This window comes from Danio rerio, chromosome 23 (assembly GCF_049306965.1).
Source record: "Danio rerio strain Tuebingen ecotype United States chromosome 23, GRCz12tu, whole genome shotgun sequence".
NCBI classification, from domain to species: Eukaryota; Metazoa; Chordata; class Actinopteri; order Cypriniformes; family Danionidae; genus Danio; species Danio rerio.
In genome coordinates this window covers 35,134,861-35,158,363 of record NC_133198.1, presented here as the reverse complement: position 1 = coordinate 35,158,363, position 23,503 = coordinate 35,134,861, and the positions used below count along the sequence as shown (strand labels likewise).

The 23,503-nt window shown below is 34.0% G+C and overlaps 2 protein-coding genes across 3 annotated transcripts in view; both read left to right on the top strand.

Moving 5' to 3' along the window:
• The window catches only part of tamalin (trafficking regulator and scaffold protein tamalin), a 36,412-nt gene extending 21,273 nt beyond the window's left edge, over nt 1-15,139 (top strand). Inside the window, exons 5-8 of the mRNA NM_001039924.1 lie at nt 7,977-8,070; nt 9,336-9,402; nt 11,278-11,344; nt 13,537-15,139. Of these exons, the coding sequence (NP_001035013.1) occupies nt 7,977-8,070; nt 9,336-9,402; nt 11,278-11,344; nt 13,537-14,033 (725 nt within the window). The 3' untranslated portion in view covers nt 14,034-15,139. The remainder of the gene's footprint in view (nt 1-7,976; nt 8,071-9,335; nt 9,403-11,277; nt 11,345-13,536) is intronic.
• A 5,183-nt stretch (nt 15,140-20,322) lies between these two features.
• nr4a1 (nuclear receptor subfamily 4, group A, member 1) overlaps nt 20,323-23,503 on the top strand; it is a 43,756-nt gene continuing 40,575 nt past the window's right edge. Inside the window, exons 1-2 of one of the 2 annotated variants that reach the window (XM_073938251.1) lie at nt 20,323-20,430; nt 23,359-23,419. The gene's annotated coding sequence lies outside the window, so the exon portion shown is untranslated. The remainder of the gene's footprint in view (nt 20,431-23,358; nt 23,420-23,503) is intronic. The other variant, XM_073938252.1, reaches the window with a different exon arrangement.

Here is a 23,503-nt window from a genome sequence, read left to right as displayed (position 1 = left end):
TATATAAAAAGCTGTGTTTAATGAATATATAAAAAATATAGTGCCAAAAATACATGAAGTAAACACACACACAACAGCATCTTAACAATGAGAAAACTTTACTCAAGTACAAAAACCAGCAAAAAACACACAAACATAATATTTATTTAAAAAACATTTTTAAATATTATTAATTTAACACAGCCCCTGCATGCAAACATAACCTCTTTATCTTTCGCTGTCTAGTATAAAATAGTTAAATTGAAAGATTTATTCTTACAATATCTTGTATTAATTCAGAGAAGTGGGATAGGAATGTGTATAATTTGTTGTCAAAATTCAGATATTTTGCAAAATAACCGATTTTTTTTTATTAAAGAATGTTACATTTGTGATATCAAATTTGAAAATATTTGAAATATATAATGTTTAATGAAACTAAAAGGTTCTGTTAGACTCAAATTTAAAGAATTAAATTATTTATTTATATTGTCTATGCTTTGGGATTTGTGGATATTTCTTTTATAATATTGAGTAATAAATGATTTACTGAGTAATTAAGTTTAAATTAAATTGAATAAAAAAGTAATTTAAAATACAATTGTATTTATTTTTAAATTATAACTAGTAATAATCAATAATGAATTACGTTTTCAGAGTAACTTACCCAACACTGCACATAATCTGCATATCAGATGAAAATCAACTGAAGCACAAGTACATTGAACTATACCTGTTTCTATACAGAGTTTGAATGTTTAATAACTGCAAATGAGACCAACATATGTTCTGCAGGCCTTTCAAATAAGGCTTTCATTTAATGCTGAAAACAAGTTAAAATTGATCATATGATTCCTCTCACAGTACCTATTGTTTTACCTTTAATGACCAGAAAATGAGAATAATCAGTTGGACAGCAATAATATTCATTGTTAGAGCCCTCCCATAAAAAATAAATAAACAATACCCATTTTGGTAACACTTTATAATAACTACACGCTAATAATGTATTAAGCATTAGCAAATTTAATTCATAATTTGTTAAGCATTAACTCTACATTAACAGAAGTTAGTAAGCAGTTTGTAACTACAGATACAAATGCTCTATTCTTGATTTATAAGCACATCTATAATGTGCTTAATGATTGTATTTTCATACTTTGTTAATAATAATTTTTTCAATACTTAAGTATTGTATCATTTACAAACCAATTATTTGAGAGTACTTTGTGGCTTTTAAAGATCATTTAGAACGCATAAGTAAATAATAAACCATTCAAATTAACATTTATATATCTTATTATTCAGGCATATACTAATAATTAATTTGTATGTTAATAAATGCTTTAGTATTTTAACTTCATCCAGTTTTGTGACCTAATCTAAAGTGAGGACTATTTATGCTTTATAAATCCCTTATAAATAACTATTAAAGGCTCAGTTATCTTCTAAACAGGGGAAAAAACACGACTTGATTTATTTCTTATCATTTAAAGATACATAAATGAATCTGTATCAAATGAAAAATACATTTTTGCAATCTTAACTAAAATAAAGTTACCGTACAGTTTAAACTTCGCTAAATAACATTATAATGTTGTATCATAATATATTGTTAAATTATTATATTGTTGTTGTTTTTTTATCCAATTTTATGTCGTATTTTGACACTCCTGTTATTCTGCAATGTTTAAACTTTACAGTAATTTTATTTTTTAGATAGGATTACAAAGATGTACTGTTCATTTGACACTGAGCCTTTAATTGTCATTTATTAGGCATTTATAAAGCATAAATTGTCCTCACTTTAGAAATAGGTAGAGTGGCTCTGATAGGCTAGTTGGCTTTTGCAGAGGTGGCCAATCCTGGAGCTTAGTTGGTGGCATCAGTGGCTCTGGAAGCGTTGGCTATGGCAGCAGCAGATCTGCCAGCTCTAGCACCACGGGCTCTGGCAGTTTTGCTGGAATGGGTCTGAATGTGGTTGAGGCTTTGTGAGCTTTTCTGTTGACAGTAACTCTGGTGCATGTGGCAGCAATAGCTCTGGTGGCAACTGGCAGCTCAGGCTCTGACATGGTGGCATCTCAACAGCGTTAACTCTTGCAGTGGTGGCAACTACAGTGACCCCTACAACCTTGTGCCTCAATGCACATTGTACAAGCGCACAGAGGTTGAGTAAGTGGGAATATGGGGATCATTGTTCCTGAAAAATAAAAATAAATTACACAAAGAAACTTAAAAAAAAATATTAGTACAATTTTGACATTTCTAACTCACCTACTTGATCCTCCCCTTTTGTCTACAGTCTTTACCAAAGTGCAAACCCTTTTTGCCCCACAGCATATTTTTGGACAGCCGTTGTTGACAAGCCATGCCTGATCGAACATGAACATTGTGCTGGCACCTTTAGTGAGCCCACAGAAAAAAATATAAATGTTTAAATGTTTAAGTGTGCAGAAATGTTAGATATTTTTATTTTACATTTAGAAATTTCAAACGTTTACAACAATGATGCAGCAATATTCTAAATGATCTGTCAACAAAACATACAGGAAATCTGTAGGACATGTATGTAGCATTTGTTCTCAGATTCATTCATTATTTTAATGAAGCATTTTTACCTAAAGATCACCTCAGATGAGATAAGTGAGTGAAAGTTTACTTTGTTCTATAAAAGCAAGGTTTTGTTGTTTTTGTGAGTATCCACAAATAAAAAAAACAGTTGCTGCTTTGAATGGTCATTCTCTTATCTTAATGACCAAAATGACAGAATATTTGAAGATTTACACTGCCATTAGAAAAAAATACATATACACACACACACACACACACACACACACACACACACACACACACACACACACACACACACACACACACACACACACACACACACACACACACACACACACACATATACAAGCATACCAGCAAGTTTGTCAATATCGTGAGTTAAAGCTTTTATGCAGTGAATATTGGATACTTTTAATTATTTAGCATTTAAATCAAATGAATAAATGCCCATCATCACAGACATGCAGGCAGTAAATCACTAAATGTCTCAGAAAGTTATATGTTTATTAATAAGGACTGTCATCAATATAACCATTGCAGCTATTTTATCTGCACAGACTTGTTTCTAGGTGGTCTGTCAACTCACAGAAATCATGTATATTTAAACTAATCAGAGGACAACTGAGGATCTTTAAAAAGGTTTCCAGAAAAGTGTGCCATATGCATCAGAAGTTGCTTGGCATGATGTCTGAGGCTGAGACTATATGATTTCAGAATCACTGTGGCTGTGCATATGAAAATCTGTCTATCCAGTCATCTATCCATATGACCTGTCCTAAGTTTATACAAATACTGGAGCCATCACAAGGGTAAAAATCTCACTGGACAATTACAAACCATTAACCAATTCAATGTTAACTGAGATTTCTAACTGGCACACTAAATCAAAATATATTAATAAACATCTCAATTTGTGTGAAGAATCTAAAATGTTTTGAACAGTAGAACTATGTATGTTTACAATATTTACTGTAAAGTTATTTTCAGTGTGTTACATTTATATAGTGTAACAAAGAATGAACTGATTTGACATTGTCCCTTTTTAGGTTTTGTCACTGCCACTCTCCAACTAACTCAAGACTTACTAAGTTTTTTCACCCATTCCTTTACTTCCCAAATCCCTCAATGCATTTTTTAGAATTGCTTCAAAACATGTGTGGCCCAAATGTGATTTACTGTTTGTACGGCCTAAGCGATAGGTGCAGAAGTGGTATTTATTCTCGAGGCAACCAGTTCTGTAAAAGTAGAAATAATTTACCTGAAAGAGTGTTCACCCATAAACATTTTAACTGAGAAATCCCAAAATTTTACAGTAAGCCAAGTTTATTACAATAAAAGTAATAATAATAATTTATATTATTTATAAATCTTTTAATGTTGTTCAAACGTTTGAGATCAATATTAGCTTTTTTTGCTCATCAAGGCTGCATTCACTTTAATAAAAATACAGAAAGTTGCATTATTGTGAAATGTTAATGAAATTTAAAGTAATATTTATATTTTGATGTAAATCGATCATTTATTCATGCGATGTGAAAGCTGAATTATCAACATTATCACTCTAGTCTTAAGTGTCACACCATAGTTCAGAAATCATTATAAATGCTAATTTATTATCATTGTTGGAAACAGTTTAATTAAATTAGTTTTCAGTCAATAAGAAACACATTATTTTAACTTCAGCATTTATTTAATTCTGTATTTTGGATTAATTGAAGCATCCTTCTATAAACAAAATTACAATCCTTGCTGATCCCAAATTTTTGAAAGACTGTGTGTACTAAATTTGTAATTTGTGTGTTAAATAAAAAAAAAAACTATGTATTTTTTACCTTTAGATCCGCAGCTTGGTCTTTGGGACTACAATCGTAACTTACTCTCCTGAGGGCGATCGAAAATGATAAAATAAAGATAAAATAAATAAAATGAACACTATAAAAAAACATACAACTCACATCTCCATGAATAAATTATTAATATTAAACATTATTAAGCAAGAAGTGTTTACCCTTTGTCAACGATAGATCCATTAGAGACGAACTTGATTGATGTGCACTCTGAACTTCTTTCTCAGACGACAAGTAACAACGTTGCCCAATGAAATCGCGCGTGTCTCAGCTGCGGGGTGGGGTTTTAGCGTAGGGGCGTGGTTTGCGCTGAACAGGTTTGGGAAAAAAAATCACGCGAAGCAACGTAGGTCACGTGATCATGACAAAATGGTGGATGTAGTACATCCCAGTTCCATTTATACTTCTGACATTCATTCTTTATAGAACGTACTTTTTTAAAAGCCGAGTAGTACATTTACATTCAGATGTAGTACCTACTAGTGAGTATGCTAAAAACAGTGTGCTAACTGAGTAGTATGTCAGAGTTTATAGTAGTTGAAAAACAGTATGCGAGAAGTAACCGAATGACCTACAGTACTACATCCGGTGAGATTCTGAAGTGCGCATTGGATGCATGCTGCGCTATCCCATGATGCCCCACGAGAGAATTCATGAATGAAAGTGAAGCGACGTAGGTCACATGATCATGACAAAATTGCGGATGTAGTACATCCGAGTTCAATTCATATTACTCATACTGTATAGAACGTACTTTTCTAACAGCAGAGTAGTACATTTCAGTTCAAATGTAGTACTAGGTAGTATGCTAAAAACAGTATGCAAGCTGAGTAGTATGTCCGAATTCATAGTATTCGAAAAACAGTATCCAAAAAGTACCTTAATTACCTATTACCTCTGGCGAGATTCTGAAGTGTGCATCAAATACGCGCTACACTATCCCATGATGCCCCGCGAGAGAATTCATAAAATGGAAGTGAATCGACGTAGGTCACGTGATTATGACTAATTGGCAGTTGTAGTACGTCCGAGTTCCATTCACACTACTCATACTGTATAGAACGTACACAGCTGAGTAGTACATTTACATTCAAATGTAGTACCTACTGAGTAGTAGATGGTTTTGGACGCCGCCACATGGTTTATTTCTGAACATTTATTTGTGTTTTCAAACTTCCTGTACTTGACATAAGTCTTAAATTAAATATTGCTGTTCATTTTTGTTTATTCTGAATGACATTTTTGCTATTTTGTTTGAACTAGTAATATCTATTTTTATGAATTACTGCTACAGAAAAGAATTGGGGTGGGTAGAAGTACAACCATATAGAGTAAAGTCAGATTATTTTATTTGTGTGCATGTGTGGGATGCTTGCTTCTGCACAGTCCTTTCATTAATCTGAGGTTTTATTCTGAGCATCATGTCATTTCCTTTTTGTTTTTGCTCTTCCTGTTTTGACATTAATATTTTACATGTCATAAATTAAAAAGGGCTGTCCTGATAAGCCTGTTTTCAGTGATAAATGATTTTTTAGAAATAATTTGTTGTTATATCAGGATTAAAAGCACTGCTGTTTAATAGTTTTGTGGAATATTTTCAAGAATCTTGTATGAATGGGAAGTTCAAAAGGACAGTTTTTAAAAATACAGATTAATTGTAACATTTTAATAGTTTTATTCAATTTTGATCAATTTAATTAATGATTTCTTTCAAAATCAAAACTTGTTAACATTTTTTTTTGAAAAAGTAGAGTAAATGTACAAGCAAACTGAGGCCTGTTATCAAAATTACTCAATGCCTGTTTTGTTCTATGAAACAAATTATACATTATACAATTTAGCTATTTTTTTATTAAACTCCTTGTAATATCTATTATTATTTACTGCTATGTACAGAAAACCCCTACAACGGTTGCCAGATGTTAACCTGGAACTTGTGTATTAATCTTTATAGAAGCTTAATGGCAACTTTATGCAAAACCAGTTGAGAAGAAGATCAAGAAATGTCTCAAAAATACATCTGTGTCATTATCCTGGAAAGCCATATTCAGGCTTTAATGATTTGTTAGCGCTTTAAGGAAATTTAAAATGCAGATTCTGCATTCCTTTCTATTATCTGAAGAGAACAAGGAGTTCTTCATATGAAAACTTGCTTACTCTGTCCTGAGATCAGTTGAACTTTTCTGTGTCCACGATTTGACAGTTCTGCATGTCAGATAAACTGATGTCAGTTCAGCAGTGAAGAGGAACTCCTACCCGGTGTTGCCGTGCGTGTGTTGGTTTCGCTTCCTGCATTCCCTGCATGCTTTGCGCCATTGTCCTGCCTGGCCTGTCGCTCAAAAGAACATGACCTCATCACCAGACAACCCAAAACTCTCAGAGGAGAAAAGGAATTGTTTTATTACAGATTGATGTGTGCCGTTCAGGCCCTCAACAGATGCGTCCCAAAAACCCTTCAGGGAAACAATCATTTGATGTAATGAAGAAAAAAGTTGCAATGAACAAAGTGTTTTCAGCTCGAAGTCACGCCAGAAGGGGGAAAAAAATGCACAGACGTGTTTTTGCTGGCGTCAAGTTAATTAGATTTATAATGGCAGCATGTTTTGCGTGCTAAAAGATGGACCTATATTCTGGAAAATATGGCAATAGAGGATGAAAAAATTAAAAGGCCACTTAAAGTTTGTTAGCTTTTGGTTTATATAAACATTAATGACAACGTGTCTTCAAGATTTTACATAGAAATATTAACATTTAGTGCATTTGGCAGAAAATTATATATCATCAATATAAGAATTGTAAAAAATCAGCTTTCATATGTTAAATTATCAGTATATAAAATGTTTGTTTAAATAAAAAAATATTTATTTAAACACATTTTATTTGCTCATTTTAAAATATGAAAACTATTTATTATTATTATTATTATTATTATTATTTTATTTAAATATTGAGTAAATGTATGGAAAATTATTACAATTAATAAAAAATATATATATATTTTAAATATTGAGTAAATAACATGTATGTGTAAATAATCAAATCTATTAAAAATAGTGAGATATGTAATATTAAGTAAATCAAATGTATGTTTAAAATATTTATATATATATATATATGTGTGTGTGTGTGTGTGTGTGTGTGTGTGTGTGTTTTAAATATTGAGTAAATAAAATGTGTGTAAATAAATAAATAAATAAAATGAAATAAAAATAGTTTTGATATTTTAACTATTGAGTAAATAAAATGTGTGTAATAAATAAATTAATTTAATTAAATTAATATTAAAAGGTTTACACGTATGGAATATTTTATATTGACTTAATGTCATTTTCAGTAAATAAATGGTCTAAAATGATAATATTCTTGTCTGAAGTGTTTTAAATATGTATTATTCAGTAGTTATGTAAAACACTTATATTATCAAAGTAAACATAATTTAACATTTTACGACAGACATGTGGCTATAAAAAGCAGATCCAGAGAACTAACAACTTTTTTAGGTTTTATTTTATTTATTTTCCAACCAAACGTGTTCTCAGTTTAACACTTTTCTCTGTGATTTAATTAATTTTTTTATAGGTGACACGATTGCCAGCGTGAACGACACTTCAGTTGACGGATTTCGCCATAAAGAAATCGTCCAGCTCATTAAATCATCAGGAAACAACATTAGGTTTGTAAATATCCAACATTCTTCCATCTCTGATTTTCTAAAGAAGCCAAATACCGTCACACTTTCCCCAATAAAGGAGCTGAAATGAAATCTAAATAGTTCCAGTGTACCAGTGGTTTCTTTTCTGATTAGCTTAAAGAATAAGATCTGCTATTGCTTGATTGGAAGCACACTTTCCTTCCCCCTTTTTATTTCCTGTTCAATAAAAGATAAAAGGCCCGTGAAAATGAACCTCCATTTATAAAGTGTGGAAAGCGAAGATGCGAACCACATGAAGGCCCTCCATGGCTTTTAACCCAATTATTTCCACTTTTAAACAGGGGTCCTGCTGTAAATGAGAATGTTTACAGGAGCCCGTTAAAAAGAGGCTCCCGCTTCATATTCACGTCACCAATGAAATCATATACATTTGGGGGAAGGGGAGTTTTGGGTTACCGCCTAGCTCCGATTCAGATTTGTTGTGGTTTGAAGGGCCTTTAATTGCTGTTTTTAGTAGATTGTAGTGTGAAAATACTTAAAGATAAAGTTTTGTAAAGCCAAAAAAAAAATTCTGAAGGTTTGTGAGCTCTTTTCGTAGCATAATATACAGTATAATGATGAACATAATATATATATGATGCTTTTTTACCTTGATTTACAGAAAACAAAAAGTAAAATGTCATTAATTTAATAAATAATAGCATAATTAGTAACATTAGTGAGAGGCTTATTCAGCACAAAATAAATAATTGGATAAATAATTAACATTATTATTATAGTTGCAGCTGCAAAATACTAATTCATTTATTAATAATTATTTATTAATTTATCAATTAAAGAATAATATTTTTATAGTTAAAAAACCTTCTTTAAAACCAATAGGTTTATTAGTTTATAGGTTTATTTACATTTATACATTTTATTATTATTATTATTATAGTTACATTTTCATTTATTTTTAAAAAGTTTTTCCTTAAAACCAATAGGTTTATTAGTTAATAGGTTTATTTACAAATGTAAATGTATTTAAATGTATAAATAAAACAACAAACATTTTTACATAAATATTTTACTTATATTTTTACCCATATTTATTTTATTTTTTATTTAAAACAGTAAGTAGACACATTTCTTGCATTTAATATACTTTTGGTATATATAAACTCGCTTATTTAACTTTATCTAGATGCAGTCATATCATAATCAGACATCTAATCTTTTACTCTCACAACAAAGTAAATGACTTTTGACATGCATCACTGTGTTGCTTTTGTTCCTGTGTTTAGGCTAGAAACCGTCTACAGCGACTCTATAAGAAAAGCAGAACTGGAAGCTCGTCTGCAGTATCTAAAGGTGAGTCTCTTTAACCATGTGTAAAGCGACATGCACATATCGAGCATTTACAAGTGTTGTAACGTAAGGCGAGCATGTTAACACAGCTGCCCCGCTCTGGCACAGAAACACTAGGGGCGATCACACCTGTTTCCCCTCACGCTACACCTGTCCCCTCTTAATCCTTACATACCACATACAGTACAGCTGACACAAGGAGAAAAACACATTTTTACACTCCTCACCATAATCTGCGAAGTGAACGACGATGCCTGGGCTGTCAAATTAAAATTTTAAATGTATTTTTTATTTTTGAAAGTTAAAAGATCTGGGTAAAAAATTACAAAGTTGTAGACTTTAAAAAGTGATTAGTTATTTTACTGAAAAAATGTGAGTAAATACATTGCTTTAAATGTGAAATGTTGACTTTACTTTAAAAAAAAAAAAACTGTATCTTGGAATGGGTAAATTCACTTAACTTAAAGGAATAAAAAGTTAAATAATTTTTTTATTGGTTATGCTGATTTCTGGGTCTGGCAGGAACACTTTCAGCTTAGCTTAGCATAGATCATTGAATTAGATTAGACCGTTAGCATCTCGGCACCAGTGGTGTAGTGGTTAGTGCGTCGACCCATGCACTCCGGTGATCACGGCGACCTGAGTTCAATTCCTGCCTCGCAGTTCTATGCTGATCCTTTCCCACTCTCTGCTCCCCATGCTTTCCTGTCAATACTCTACACTTTCCCACCCATTAAAGGTGAAAACCCCAAAACAATAATTATAAAAAAAATGAGTTCAAAGAATATCAAAGAGTTTTTCTATTTTCCTATTTAAGCTTTACTCTCCTGTAGTTACATCATGTACTGATACAGATGAAAAGTCGCTATTTCCTAGGCCGATATGTCTAGAAACTATACTCTCCCATTAAAAGTGCCATGTTTTGACACAATGTTTTGCTTTTGTTGTGGATAAACAAGAAGTTATTTGAATAAAACTAAACATTAATTGTTGACAACAAGTGGACACAGGAATGTTAAAAATCTACCAATTTAATAAAGTTTTTAGAAAATATAGTGGTGCCATATCAGCTATAAGATGTCATTTATATGACATTTTTAGCTTGAATGGTAATTGCATTTTTAATTAATGATATTTAATTAAAATTCATTTTTGTTGTTGTTTAAAGTATTACAAAGAAGTTTTGATTATTACATTTAAACTGTAAAACAATTATAAACATTTAATGGAAAATACAAAGATTAAAAATAAAAGCCTAAAATTCTTTTATTTCAAAATGAAATAAAATATATGGAAAGGAAGGAAATAAAAACGACAACCAAATGTTAATGTAGAAATAAAGAATGTAAAAAAAGTACATTTATTCAAAATATGAAAAAATGTTATAATAAGGTTTAAAAACCAAAGTAAAAAATATCATTTTAAAAAGTGAAATACCATAGCAATTTCTCTAAAATTATTATTTTTTCACTAAATTTCATTAGAAATACTGTTGATTTATGTCCGCGTGTTATTCAGTACAATATTATGCATCAAGTTTTATTATTAGGCAAAAAACATCTACATTCTGTTATAAAAAAAGTAAATATTGGTGTATATCTGGAAAAGTCCTTATAATATTATAATAATTGCTTAATTATAGGTTTATTTGTTTATTATTATTAATTAACATTATTAAAATAAATAGAAAAGTTAGTTGTCTTTATTTTTTATAAAAATAAATGTAAGGGCAACCAAAAAGCGTGAGCTGAGTTTGACAAGAGAAGTAGCGATAGAGAACTGAGAGTGAAGTCTGACCACACACTTCCCTGTTCTCTATGATGATGATGAGCAGCCGAATAACGCATCTAATATCTTTTTTTTTAATTTCCTCTCCAGCAAACCCTGCATGAGAAATGGGATGAGTACAGGTCTCTGATGGTACAAGAGCAGCGGCTCGTGCATGGTGAGTTTTCACACATGATAGTGATCTTGCTTACCCCAGGCCTTTAGATATGTCCTCGACTGTTTGTGGTTGATTTAGTGTATAAAGGTTGGACATGTGACATTTGAGCACTTCTGCATGTATACACAACAGTTAATGCAAGCACAGAGTTGTGAGAGGGCCAGTGCGGTAAATGAGGAGGAACATTTTTAGAAACGCTTGCTAGTCTTTTCGGTTTGATTTTAAAGAGAGGACCGATAGCCTCAAAGTGGCTTGAGTAATGTCAACTGATAATAGACTAAGAGTTATAATATTTATTTTAATGATACTTAATGATAATGATCATTTAATACTATAAGGTCAAACAATTGTTTTTTCATCCACTGATCGGCTTTGAGATTCTGGACTTACATTTAAACATTTATACATTATTTACACTTTTTATAATATTTCCCTAGTTGAGTTTTTCCACAATATTTTTAATAATATTTTTTCTTCTGAAGATTTGTTTTTTGTTTGGCTGGAATAAAAGCAGTTTTTAATAATTAATCATTTTGTAATAGTTTTAAAGGTCAACTGTTGTAAAATGACTTGCCGATTAATCGAAAAGTAACTTTCAGAACCAATAATCGATCTCATTTTGCCAGGTAATTTCTTTTTTTTTTAATATTCAATTTCTTCACGTGAAGTCACGTGACCCCGCTTTGTTAAGGCTGATTTATATTTCGGCAGCCACATCTGATCTCTGGTCAAGTAGGATGAATGACCCTTTCTTGAGCCTTACTTTGCAATTCATTGATGATGATTGGAAGCTGAGCTAAAGACGGCATATTTTCCCTTACATTAAAATAATTATTTACATAAAAATATTTGTTTTAGAATATGCAAGAAATGCACAGTTTGAAATATTATTTACATGATATACAAGAGTTAATTTATTTAGAAGAGGTGCTGCTTATTTTCTTCTTTTAATATAAAAACATTGAAAATAATTTATTTTGTTTCCACAAGTGCAACTTATTTATTTTCACTCTTTTATAAGTAAAAACCACTGTTAGTTTTAGATAATGTAGGTTTTAATTTCAGTTGTTCATTGTTGATGATCATTAAATGAGTAGATAGTGTGTTTCCTTCAATTATTTTAAAATCAAGTAATACAACCTTCATTCAAAAATCATGTGAGCACATTTACTGTATAAAACTTGTCTGTGAACTATGAGGGCAAAAAAAATAAATAAATAAAATAATCATTCATTTATTGTAATAGTCAAAATTTAATTCAGATTTTAATTTTAGGCCAAATCACCCAGTCTTATTAATGTCTTTAAGCCTTTAATTTGCACTTTGAGTTGAGAACTGGTATCTTGCAAAGTAACAACTAAAGTAGTATGTACCGTCATCATGGCAAAGACAAAAGAAATGAGTAAAAAATTTACATTTTACAGAGGAGCTAATCATTTTACACCACACACACTTCTTGAAAGGACTTAAATGAACTTGGAATTTCAGACATTTGTATTCAAAACCTGGAAAGTACTTAAAAATAAACAAAAACAATGTTTGTTTTTTTCCTTGAAAGTGCTTAAATTAAATTTGAAATTAAATTTGTTTATAATTCTTTCAATAGTTGTACTTCATTGTCCAAAACTGAATGACAAAAATTACATTTTTAAACTAAAAATCTTAAATCTTGTACAATAAAACTAACAAATGATGCACACAGAGAGATTATTACAACACATTTCTAAACAAACTAGTTTTAATAATTCATTTCTAAAATGATTTCTTTTATCTTTGCCATGATGACAGTAAATAATATTTGACTAGATATTTTCTAGACACTTCTTTACAGCTTAAAGTGACATTTAAAGGCTTAACTAGGTTAATTAGGTTAACTAGGCAGGTTAGGGTCATTAGGCAAGTCATTGTATACCGATGGGTTGTTCTGTTGACTATTGAAACAAAATATAGCTTAAAGGGGATAATCATTTTGACCTTAAAATGTTCTTTAAAAAATTTAAAACTGCTTTTATTCTAGCCAAAACTAAACAAATCAGACTTTCTCCAGAAGAAAAAATATTATCAGACACGCTGTAAAAATGTGCTAAATCTGTTAAACATCATTTGGGAAATTCTAAGGGGGCTAATAATTCAGACTTCAACTGTATAGTGTATGTGTGTGCATATATATAACTCTGTTTCCCCTCTCACAGGTATCGTGATGAGTGATGTGGCGATGTACGAGTCTCTGGAATCAGCTGGTGTTTATGGGAGTCTGGGAGCTCCGAGTCCTGCAGCGTTGCGAGCGTTACGGGGCACCGACAGCACCAGCAGCAGCGTCAGCCATCTGAGCGCCGCCACGGCTGAAGACGACCCGCTCTACCAGACCTGCATCTTCAACAACACCAGCAATGACCAGATCCATGCTAAACAGGAGAACACTCGCCCACGTCTCATTCGACCCGCCAGCGAGCTCTTCACCACTGCTAAAACCAGCCTGACCCGCAGTGCCAGCACACGCAGCTACTTGAGGCCTCCATCATCATCATCATCAGCATCATCATCAGCAGTGCCAAACGGAGAAAAACAGCAGTGCGGAGGCTTCAGCAGCCTGCAGCGCAAACCAAAACAGAAGAGCTTCAGGCGGAGGCTGCTCAAGTACATCCCCGGACTCAACAGACCTCTGGAGGAGGAGGAAAGCAAACTGTGAGACACGAGAAATGCATCCAAAGACAGACCAAAACTGGAGGAGAAACCAAAGAACAGTTGACTGACTGATTGAGAGCCAGAGAATGCTAGTCATTTAGCTCTTCTGAAAACGAATGCTTTGTTACTTTACTCACCCTCAGGGTCTTCTAGGAGGCTTCAGTGGAATATTAAAGAAGAGTTTTAATCTTTTAGACAATGGCTACCTGCACTTTAAGAGTCTTCAGACCATCTTAAATGCACTGAGGACTGTTTGCTTAGTGGAATAAAGGTAATAACGTATATCTTTTGTTCTTGCACAAACCAATCACTTTGCTGCAAAATATCTGTCTATCATTAATCATGGGGGTTAATTTTGTTGGTTTGTTGGTTTGTTTTTGACTCCAAAAGTGCAAGTATTTCCTGAATGATCAAACGAGCGCAGTTTCAGCCGAGCGTTTGCTTTAATATTCCACTGAATTAAACTATAATGATGTCCTGATGGGGAGTAAACTAACATAACCATCCCTTTAACCATCCCTTTAAGTTTGGCATTTCATCGCCTTTGCTTTTGAGTCTGATTACAAGATGCAGACAAACACTGTTCAGGCATAAACTTTCATTTTTAGACTTGAAATATTCAGGTTTGTCTAAAATGCTGAAAGTAAATGTGGATGTGTTTCTGCTGGAATATTGTTTAAAATAAATCAGTAATCCATAATATAACAGCTAACAAGACTATATATGGCGGGAAAAAATAGACTCTAACAACAATAGCCAGCGTGTCTTAATCACTTTGTCAGCTACTTGTTAACATTCTCTAACTTGCCTTCATGGTTTGATTTTTGCATCTAAACCAAGAGGTGATGTGTTGTACATATTTTGTTGATGTTTAAGTTATTTATTTAATGTTTATTTTCAGCTTTTGTGAATTAGTTTTGTTATTTGAAGATGTACAAAATGAAGGATTGTTTGTTGTTTTTGTTAAATTGCTACTTGTTCATTTCTATTTGAAAATACTCCGGTCCTGAAGGATATTTAATAAGTGCCTTGTTGGCATGTATGTGTAAATAACTTCTGTTTTTTCTATATTTTTTAAAAATTCAGATTGAAAATAAAAGGTTGATAATTTCCCCCTGGTGTTCATTGAATTCACATCGACTCCGGTTATTTTCCCCGAAGTCCACTTCACGCTAAATTCCCTGCCATTAGAACACAGCCCTCTCATTGTGCGGGCCGGCTTTGATTTCTTCCCAAAATATTTTTCTTTGCACTTGCGATACCGGCAGCTCTCACAAAAGCCTACACCCCTGATGTGCTTTCCTAACCTCAAAAACAACATCTTCCTATGGGGCAGAGACTGTGTGTATTGTAGCCTGTTGCATTCCTCCAGTCCTGAGACCTTCACTAATGTCAAATGAAGTCATTGTAGGGAATGTGTGGATCGCTGTTAGGAATTGGAATGTGCATCTAAAGAGTGACCCTAGGATTCCTGACCACAAGCCCTGATTCTCTCTTCCTTTGGGTCAGAGCTGAACCCTTGGCCTCTGCCTGCGCAAACACATTCACCCATGGTGCTTTGAGAAGACACAAACCCCAATCTTCACCCTGATGACCCTCCAGGTCACCCTCTCTGTTTTCATTATCCGTCTTTTCGTCGTTTCCCTTTTGTCCCGCTTCACAGTCGGTGGCCGTTACGTCATTCTCTTTGGATGCAGGCTGGTGTCATTTTTGCACCGCTCTCCTCGGTCTTGATTAGCTATTGTTGTTTTGAGTTGCACAGAGGGGTGTGTGGGTACCTTGTCAGCTCAAGACGTAATTGGGAAGATTTTGAAGTCATTTCAAGTCATGACGACCTTAAAAAGAAAGTCTGAACGCATAATTAGGAGAGCCCAAGCAATGAATGGGCCTTTTAATGGTTTGGCAAAACAATGGGCTGAGCGTGATGAGAACCGCAGGAGAGATGAGAGCTTGGTACAGATGGGCACTAGGGGTTATTAATATGCATATTTATGTTATTAATAGGCCCACGTGAAATCTGTGTCCAAGGAAATTACAGAATTTTAAACCTCAATCTATTTATGTACTTGTGAAAATGTGTATATTTATTCCCTTTTTATATTACAGTTTTTTAGGATTGCTTACACACTAAAATTAAAAGTAGTACACTATTAGCAAAACCTTACACACAAGTATCAAAACATCAGCCCATATTTGCACAGCTATAAGCACATTGTCAACTTAACACGTTGCAAAACTCTACACACAGTGATTTTCAAAACACTAAACACACTTAACATACATTACACACTAAAATCTATCATAAAGTCACTTCATTGCAATACCAAAGCATGGACTGTCAAATTACTGCACTGTCCAACCAATTGGTTCAACACAGTCGTCAGGTGTGCAAACACTTGTTTGATTTATTGTAGATACACCAATCAGGTGTTTAAGCACTATAAAATGCCAGTTTCAATGAAAACCACCAGGTCTCAATATCAACACTGGCACACACCATAAAAAAAAAAAACATATTCAAATGCAGCAAATTTATGGAGTGCCTTTCGAGCACAATTTCGAAAAGGTGAAAAGACTGTGGCATGATTATGCAGAGGTATGTATTCACTTTAGCAGTGTGATCTTGCATACTGTCTCATAATCTTTTACTGTACTGTAATACTGTGTAATACACAATTTTGCCTGACACTGTTCTTCAGGTAGTTTTACGAATGGATGGAGAGGAGATCTAGCATGAGTTCGCTTGCGTAGATGATGGTGTGTTCAACCTGATGAGAACACAGAGTAGAAGAAACATCATTGGCCACAGGGCTATAGTCAATGTCCCAGGGCAACGTGGGGGAAATATACAGTAACACTGTGCAGCCATTACAAAGAATGGGGTCCTCCACTGCCATGACCATATGGGCCCTTACAACACAGCACGTATACTTACATTCTTGGACCAATTGCACAACATAACAGCAGAAAATCAAATCGTTCATACACAATACATTGTTGTTTGGGACAATGTGTCTTTCCACCATTCTGCTCTGGTTCACAACTGGTTTTAGCAACATCCACATTTTGCCATCTTATATCTTCCACTATACTCTCCATTCCTCAACCCTATAGAAGAGTTTTTCTCTGCATAGTGGTGGAAAGTATATGATCTTCATCTCCAAGCTGAGGTACCCCTCATCCAAGCCATGGAGGAGGCCTGTGACCAGATGGAGGTAGCAGCAATACAAGATTCTACATTCAAGACACTTCTTTCCAAGGTGTCTTGCTAAGGACAACATTGCAATGTTAATAATTCTCATGCCAGATCCAGCTAGGCGAAGAGACAATGTCTAACTTACAGTTCAATATGTAAAGTGACATGTTACAGTACTTTGAATCTTCATGTAAACATGTTGGACATGTTGAGGAATAAATGAGTTTCTTCAGTGTGCAGCATTGTTCTTGAGTAGTGTTTGGTGAATTTACTTTATATTTGTACTTTGTTGATGGTAGCCTACTCTAATCATAGGGAAGCAGAAGTGCTAAAAGTGTTTTAGGTTTATCACAGCAGTGTGTAACTCATGCAAACAGTGTATAGTAAATGTGTGTTTTTTATGGTAAAAAAGTGTGATTTTTAAACATAAGTGTATAGTTTTTACAAGAGTGTTTAATTATACAAAGGATCTGTAGTGTTTTGCTAATTGGGTGTGTGGTTGTGCTAATTGTGTTTATTGTTTTGAAAACACGGGCCCTATTTTGAAAATCGTGCTTAAGCAATCTAAAAAAAACTGTAATTTCAGCAATAATAGTGAATGTGTCTTTCAGTGGGTGTATTATAATACTGTATGAGACCGCTAATAGATCACTGGTTCGAGCCTCAGCTGGGTCAGTTGGCAGTTCTGTTTGCATGTTCTAGCCATGTTCACATGGGTTTTCTCAGAGTGCTCTAGTTACATACACCTTTCAAAGACATGTGCTGTAGGTGCATTGGGAAAGCTGAATTGTTCGTAGTGTATGTGTGTATGTCCTGGCACTCTAGGTTGGGGGCTGAGCGTTGGGCTAACTACCCACATCGTAAAAATTAGATGTTAAGAAACACTAATATGGCGCGGCTAAATGTATATAAAAGGCCCAGTCCTATAAGATGAGGGTTCTACCAGCAAACAAGTGATTCTAATTTGCCTTTGACTGTAAACCTTAAAAGTTCCCTTTTTATTTTATATGTTAGGTTTTTAAGTTCCTACAATCATTATAAAAACTTGGATATTTATAATGGCAAAATTCTGCACAGAAAGACAAAATACAGATTAAGTCTTAGCCTTGTCCTTATTACTGATATTTGCTGAAGAAAGCATTGCTGTTTTCAAATGTGTCATCATTAAATGACAATGCAGCTAATATATTATGATTCTAGGGACCAAAACTGTTAAACTGTTGTATAAAATCAATATCACACAAGCTTGCTCACCTGCTTCGGGTTTGTTTTTTGTTGCAGTTAGTTAATTGTTGCAGTTTTGCTTTGTCATTTAATGAGCACATCAAGTATTTGTAAGAATGTTTTTGTGATTTATTTTTTAACTGATTTATTGTAAAAAAAAAAAAAAAAACTAAATATGTAGCTTAATCAATCAAAGGATAAAATGCTGATGACCTTACTTTGACTAAATGGCTCCTATAAGATAGATTTTGGATTAAGCAGACAGAAAAGAGATGATGGATCAGGGAGGTAAGACTTAATTCTTGGCCTTCAGAGTCAGGTCTAAAAATATTATTTTGTGTTCTCTAGAATGTCATAAGAAATTTATATTCATGCAAAAGATTTCTTAGAAGATCTTAACATATCACTCCAGTTGTGTCTTTACATTGGATTGATTTCTTTTATTTATTTAGAATAATAGCTGTATAATAATAATAATACATTTTACTTATTTATTTTGGGGGTATTGTACAGTTGATGGTTGCCGTGTTCCAGCAGAGCTTTGTGTCTAGCAACAGCCCTGTGTTCAATCCTTATTACTGATATTTGTTAAAGAAAGCATTGAAGGAAGTTTTTAAACTTGACATCATTTAATGCAGAGGTAATATATTATGATCATAGGGACCATAACTTCTATTTACACTGCAAAAAATGCTTCTCTTACTTAGATTTTTGTCTTGTTTCTAGTCCAAATATCTCACAGTTCTTAAATCAAGAAGAATTTTCTAGACAAGCAAAACATATTGTCTTGTTTTCAGCAATAATGTGCCAAAATTAAGTAAGTTTTTACCTAAAACAAGCAAAATAATCTGCCAATGGGGTAAGCAAAATAATCTTATGTCAAAAGGAAAAACAAGATTGTTTTGCTTACCCCATTGGCAGATTATTTAGCTTGTTTTAAGAAAAAATCACTTAATTTTGGCATATTATTGCTGAAAACAAGGCAACATGTTTTGCTTGTCTAGAAAATTCTTCTTGATTTAAGAACTGTGAGATATTTGGACTCAAAACTAGACAAAAAATCTAAGTAAGAGAAGCATTTTTTTGCAGTGTAACTTGTGTTGTGTGTGTGTGTATGTATATATATTTTAAAAAAAGCTTTGTTTTTTGTTGCTTTGCAGGTATTTTTGCAGTTTTGCTTTGCCATTTATTGAGCACATGCCAGAAATTGATAGATTGCTTCGAAATTCATTTTGGAATTGAATTATTGTAAAAATCCAAATGCTTGAAAAAGAAAATAAAAATATTGAGAACACTTAAACAACGTAACTACAAATGATTTTTTTTGTACAATCCCATTTGCTGAAATAATAACAGAAAAACTCAGCGATGTTGTTTCAGAAAAACAAAATAGTGTAAGACTAATAACAGCAGGCAGCCAGAAGAGAGAACAACATCAAATTTACTCTCCTGCCCCATAGACACTGCATTCCAAACGCCTCATACAAGTGGTAATTGGTTTTTATGTAATTTGATGCAAAGATTATATAATACATACATACATGAATTTAAATGTTCACTCGTTTAAAAAAATCTAAATATTTAAAACTTTAAAGGATTTAAGGCTATGATTACGGTTAAACACGTCATAATAGGTCAAAACAGTCTTGTGAAAAGGGTCCATAGGTGAAAGGTGGGTAAGACGACCATTTTGTAGGTAAACTCAACGTTACACAGCGTGATCTGTCCTTTTAAATGAATTAAAAACATACCTGTACCAAAACAAACAGGAAATATGCTGAATGCCGATATCGTGCGGACAAGAGATTGGAATCACGATTATGCTCTTTGGGTGCCATAATATATAAATATATTTGGCCGTGCTTTATGCAATACTACCTGCAGTCACGTGCCCCTCCCCCTCTTCACGTTTATTGACTAGGAGCAGACGTGTGTGTGGTTCTCACCTGTTGTATTTCTGTTGGAAATCTTGCTTGAAAATGTAAGTCACAGAGCACATAAATACAATTTTTAAGTGGTCATTTAAAAACCACTCGTATGTATTTCACACAATATAGCGGTTTGTTGTTAGCAGTGTGTTTTGCTAACATGTGAAGCAGAGTCAGACATGACGGGTAAATTTAGCTCAGCATCAACAGTAAAAACAACTTGTATTTGAGTTAATTAGCATAACTTTATGCACAGCCACTTTTCTCCCCAGACATTACAACTGAAATGCAAATGTGACACGACAGTCCAGTTTTTATGTGAGCTCTGACGTCAAGACTGCGTCCCTCACACAAAACAGCCAGTGTCTAACTTACATGTTTTCCATTAGAGTTTGTTATAATAACTTGAGGACACAATGTATTGAACTTTTCCTATGCATTTTATCACCCTCGTGAAGTCAATTGACTTTTAAACGTCACTTGAGATGTAGGCCCTATTTAATTTATCTTAAACGAGGTTATATAGTATTTAAAAGGTTTTATGGCAGACATGTTTGAAAAAAGCAACATAAAATATTTAGAATGGAACAAATCTGTCTTCATCACTGTGAATAAATGCACTCATGTTTTGCCATTTATTATTTTGTTGTCTTGGCAACATCAATCACACTTTGAGAGTTTGAATTAAATGTGTCATTTCATCACTGTCTGCAACAGATCTTGGTGTTGCTTTCAGTTTTTCTTCCTTTCATTTTTTTACATTGAGCTTGGAAGAGCCAAGCTTATGTCTGTACAAGTAAAACTGACCCTTGATCAGTGAAATGTCAGTTTAATGTCTGTTATGACAGGGAGTGAATGTGGTGTGGGTTTCTGGTTGATATTTTTCTTTTTAGGTCTTCTTGATTTGGCTTATTTGTCCTGAGGGTGTAGGCAAAATAGTGCAGCAACATCCCTACAAACCACTGATCACACTGCTAACATCAGAAGCGCCCAGTGCCATGTAAAATTAAAGAAGACACTTTAAAAAATAGCTTTGGATGGTATAAATTCTTATATTTGTCTTTATATATACAATCTCTCGAATCTGATTGGCTGATAGCCGTGCGTATTCTGCTATGTTCTTTGATATTCTTAGGGTGCTTTCACACCTGTGAATCGATTCAGTTGTTCCGAAACAGGCATTAAAATTGTTACATTGTTGCTCTTTACTCTTGGTGTGGTTTGCTTTCACACTGCAAAGTTTCTAAACGGACCAAAAGAGCTAAAATAAGTCACTTGTGAGTAAACTCTCCTCACATTGGTCAGAGTGTCAGGGTTTTTTATTGCAGAGTCCCGCTCAGCTGTCAGGGGAGGTGGTGGTTTGGTGGTGTTTGACAAGGTGCACACGATGTGTCTGAAGAGAGAGGAGAGATGCGGTGGGGAGGGGTGAGAAGGGTATGCGACGTATTTGAGGACCACGAGGCAGACGCAAGATTACCGGGAGATTATCACTCGTTTGCGGGCATCCGGGAGACTCCCGAAACTTCCTGCCCTACTCATAATTCTCTCTTCATATAGCCGTATGCCTATTACATATCCATTAAACACTATAACCGCGCTCGGATCGCATCGCTTTCTCACTGCAATCGCTCCACTCCAGAGTTTGTTTCAATCTAGCTGAGACCACCTCAATCAAGCACTCTCGGAGCGATTGATTTGGCACGGATCCTAGCGCGATTGCTGGTTTCACATATGCCAAACGAACAGCTCTAACTGGGCAAACGAGACACGTTCCAAAACAAAAGTGTAGGTGTGAAAGAACCCTTAGACTGCATCTATGCAGTTTATTCATAAGGAATGTGCCTATTTTAAATATTTAAATTTTTTTAGAGACAGCGCATTGGCAATCAATTACAGCCATTTCACACGGAGCATCAACATCAATGCTTCCATTCACTTTAAATGGGTGACGTCAGGCGTTGCCGAACTGCATTGTGAATCCATCGGCACTGCTTCAGTGCCGTTGCTTGCTGCAGAAGTTGGGAATTTCACTTTTCAAGTGCCAACAGACGCATTAGCCAATCAGATTGCTTTATGCAAATACACTAGCTCAGACAGTAGTCGATTGCGGACTAATTGGCTGACGCCTCTGTCAAGGTTGATGCTGAAGCCCCATGTGAATCAGACGTTAGCCTGTCATTGAGCAGAGCAAAGACTGTTGACGTTCAGCCACAAGAGGGCGACAGATACTGCATAAAAAGCCCTTAGACGAGAAACACTCGTAATTTTTTCTAATTACTGCTGATCAAATCATTTTTAAACTGGTAAGTGACATCTGGTAGTGTTTGCGCTGCTTTGGGTTTTTGGGGTTAGTTATTGTGATATCCCAATTGCAACAAAGAAATACTGTGAAATGTCTCTAGATGGATGGCAAGTTATGCCATTCAGTCCTATAATCTTAAAATGTCAGCAAAACCACCCGTTTTGTGATCACTTTAGACATTACACTAGTGAATCTTTCAAACACTAACTCTAAATTGACGTTGGTGAACTTGTAACGGCTTCTGCGGTTCTGACCATCAGATGGCGATGTGAATGAATGGCGGAAGAAAGGAGTTCCTCATACAAAAGGGTTTTTAGACTCTGTGCTTGATTTTCTTTTTTATATACATCATTATATTGTCTAACTGTTGTACAAATGCAATATCACACTAGTATAAGTGCAATATGACTGTATATTGGCACTGGTGGGACACTAAGGCAATCGGCCTGTGGCTTCGAGCCAACGCACACCTCTCAACAGCGGCGATATACAGCCATATCACACTGCTACTCGTGTGATATTGCTCATATATCATATATTTTAAAGTATTTGAAGAATTAATAAGTAGATTTGTGTACATTTGTACATCTAATAAACAGTTATTTAGATTAAGTAATTCTAATGCCATTTATAATGCAGTTATAGGATGCCAAATATGACAAATAATGTCATTTTACAGCAGGAGGCTCCAGACTGTCATAAAGACACTCAGGCTGGATTGCTGAGGCTGCAGTTTAAAGGTAATAATGCTGTAAATAATTTAGATTTTCATGCAAAGACTAATCATATTGCTTGATAAGACCTGTGTGTCTTTAAAACCCACA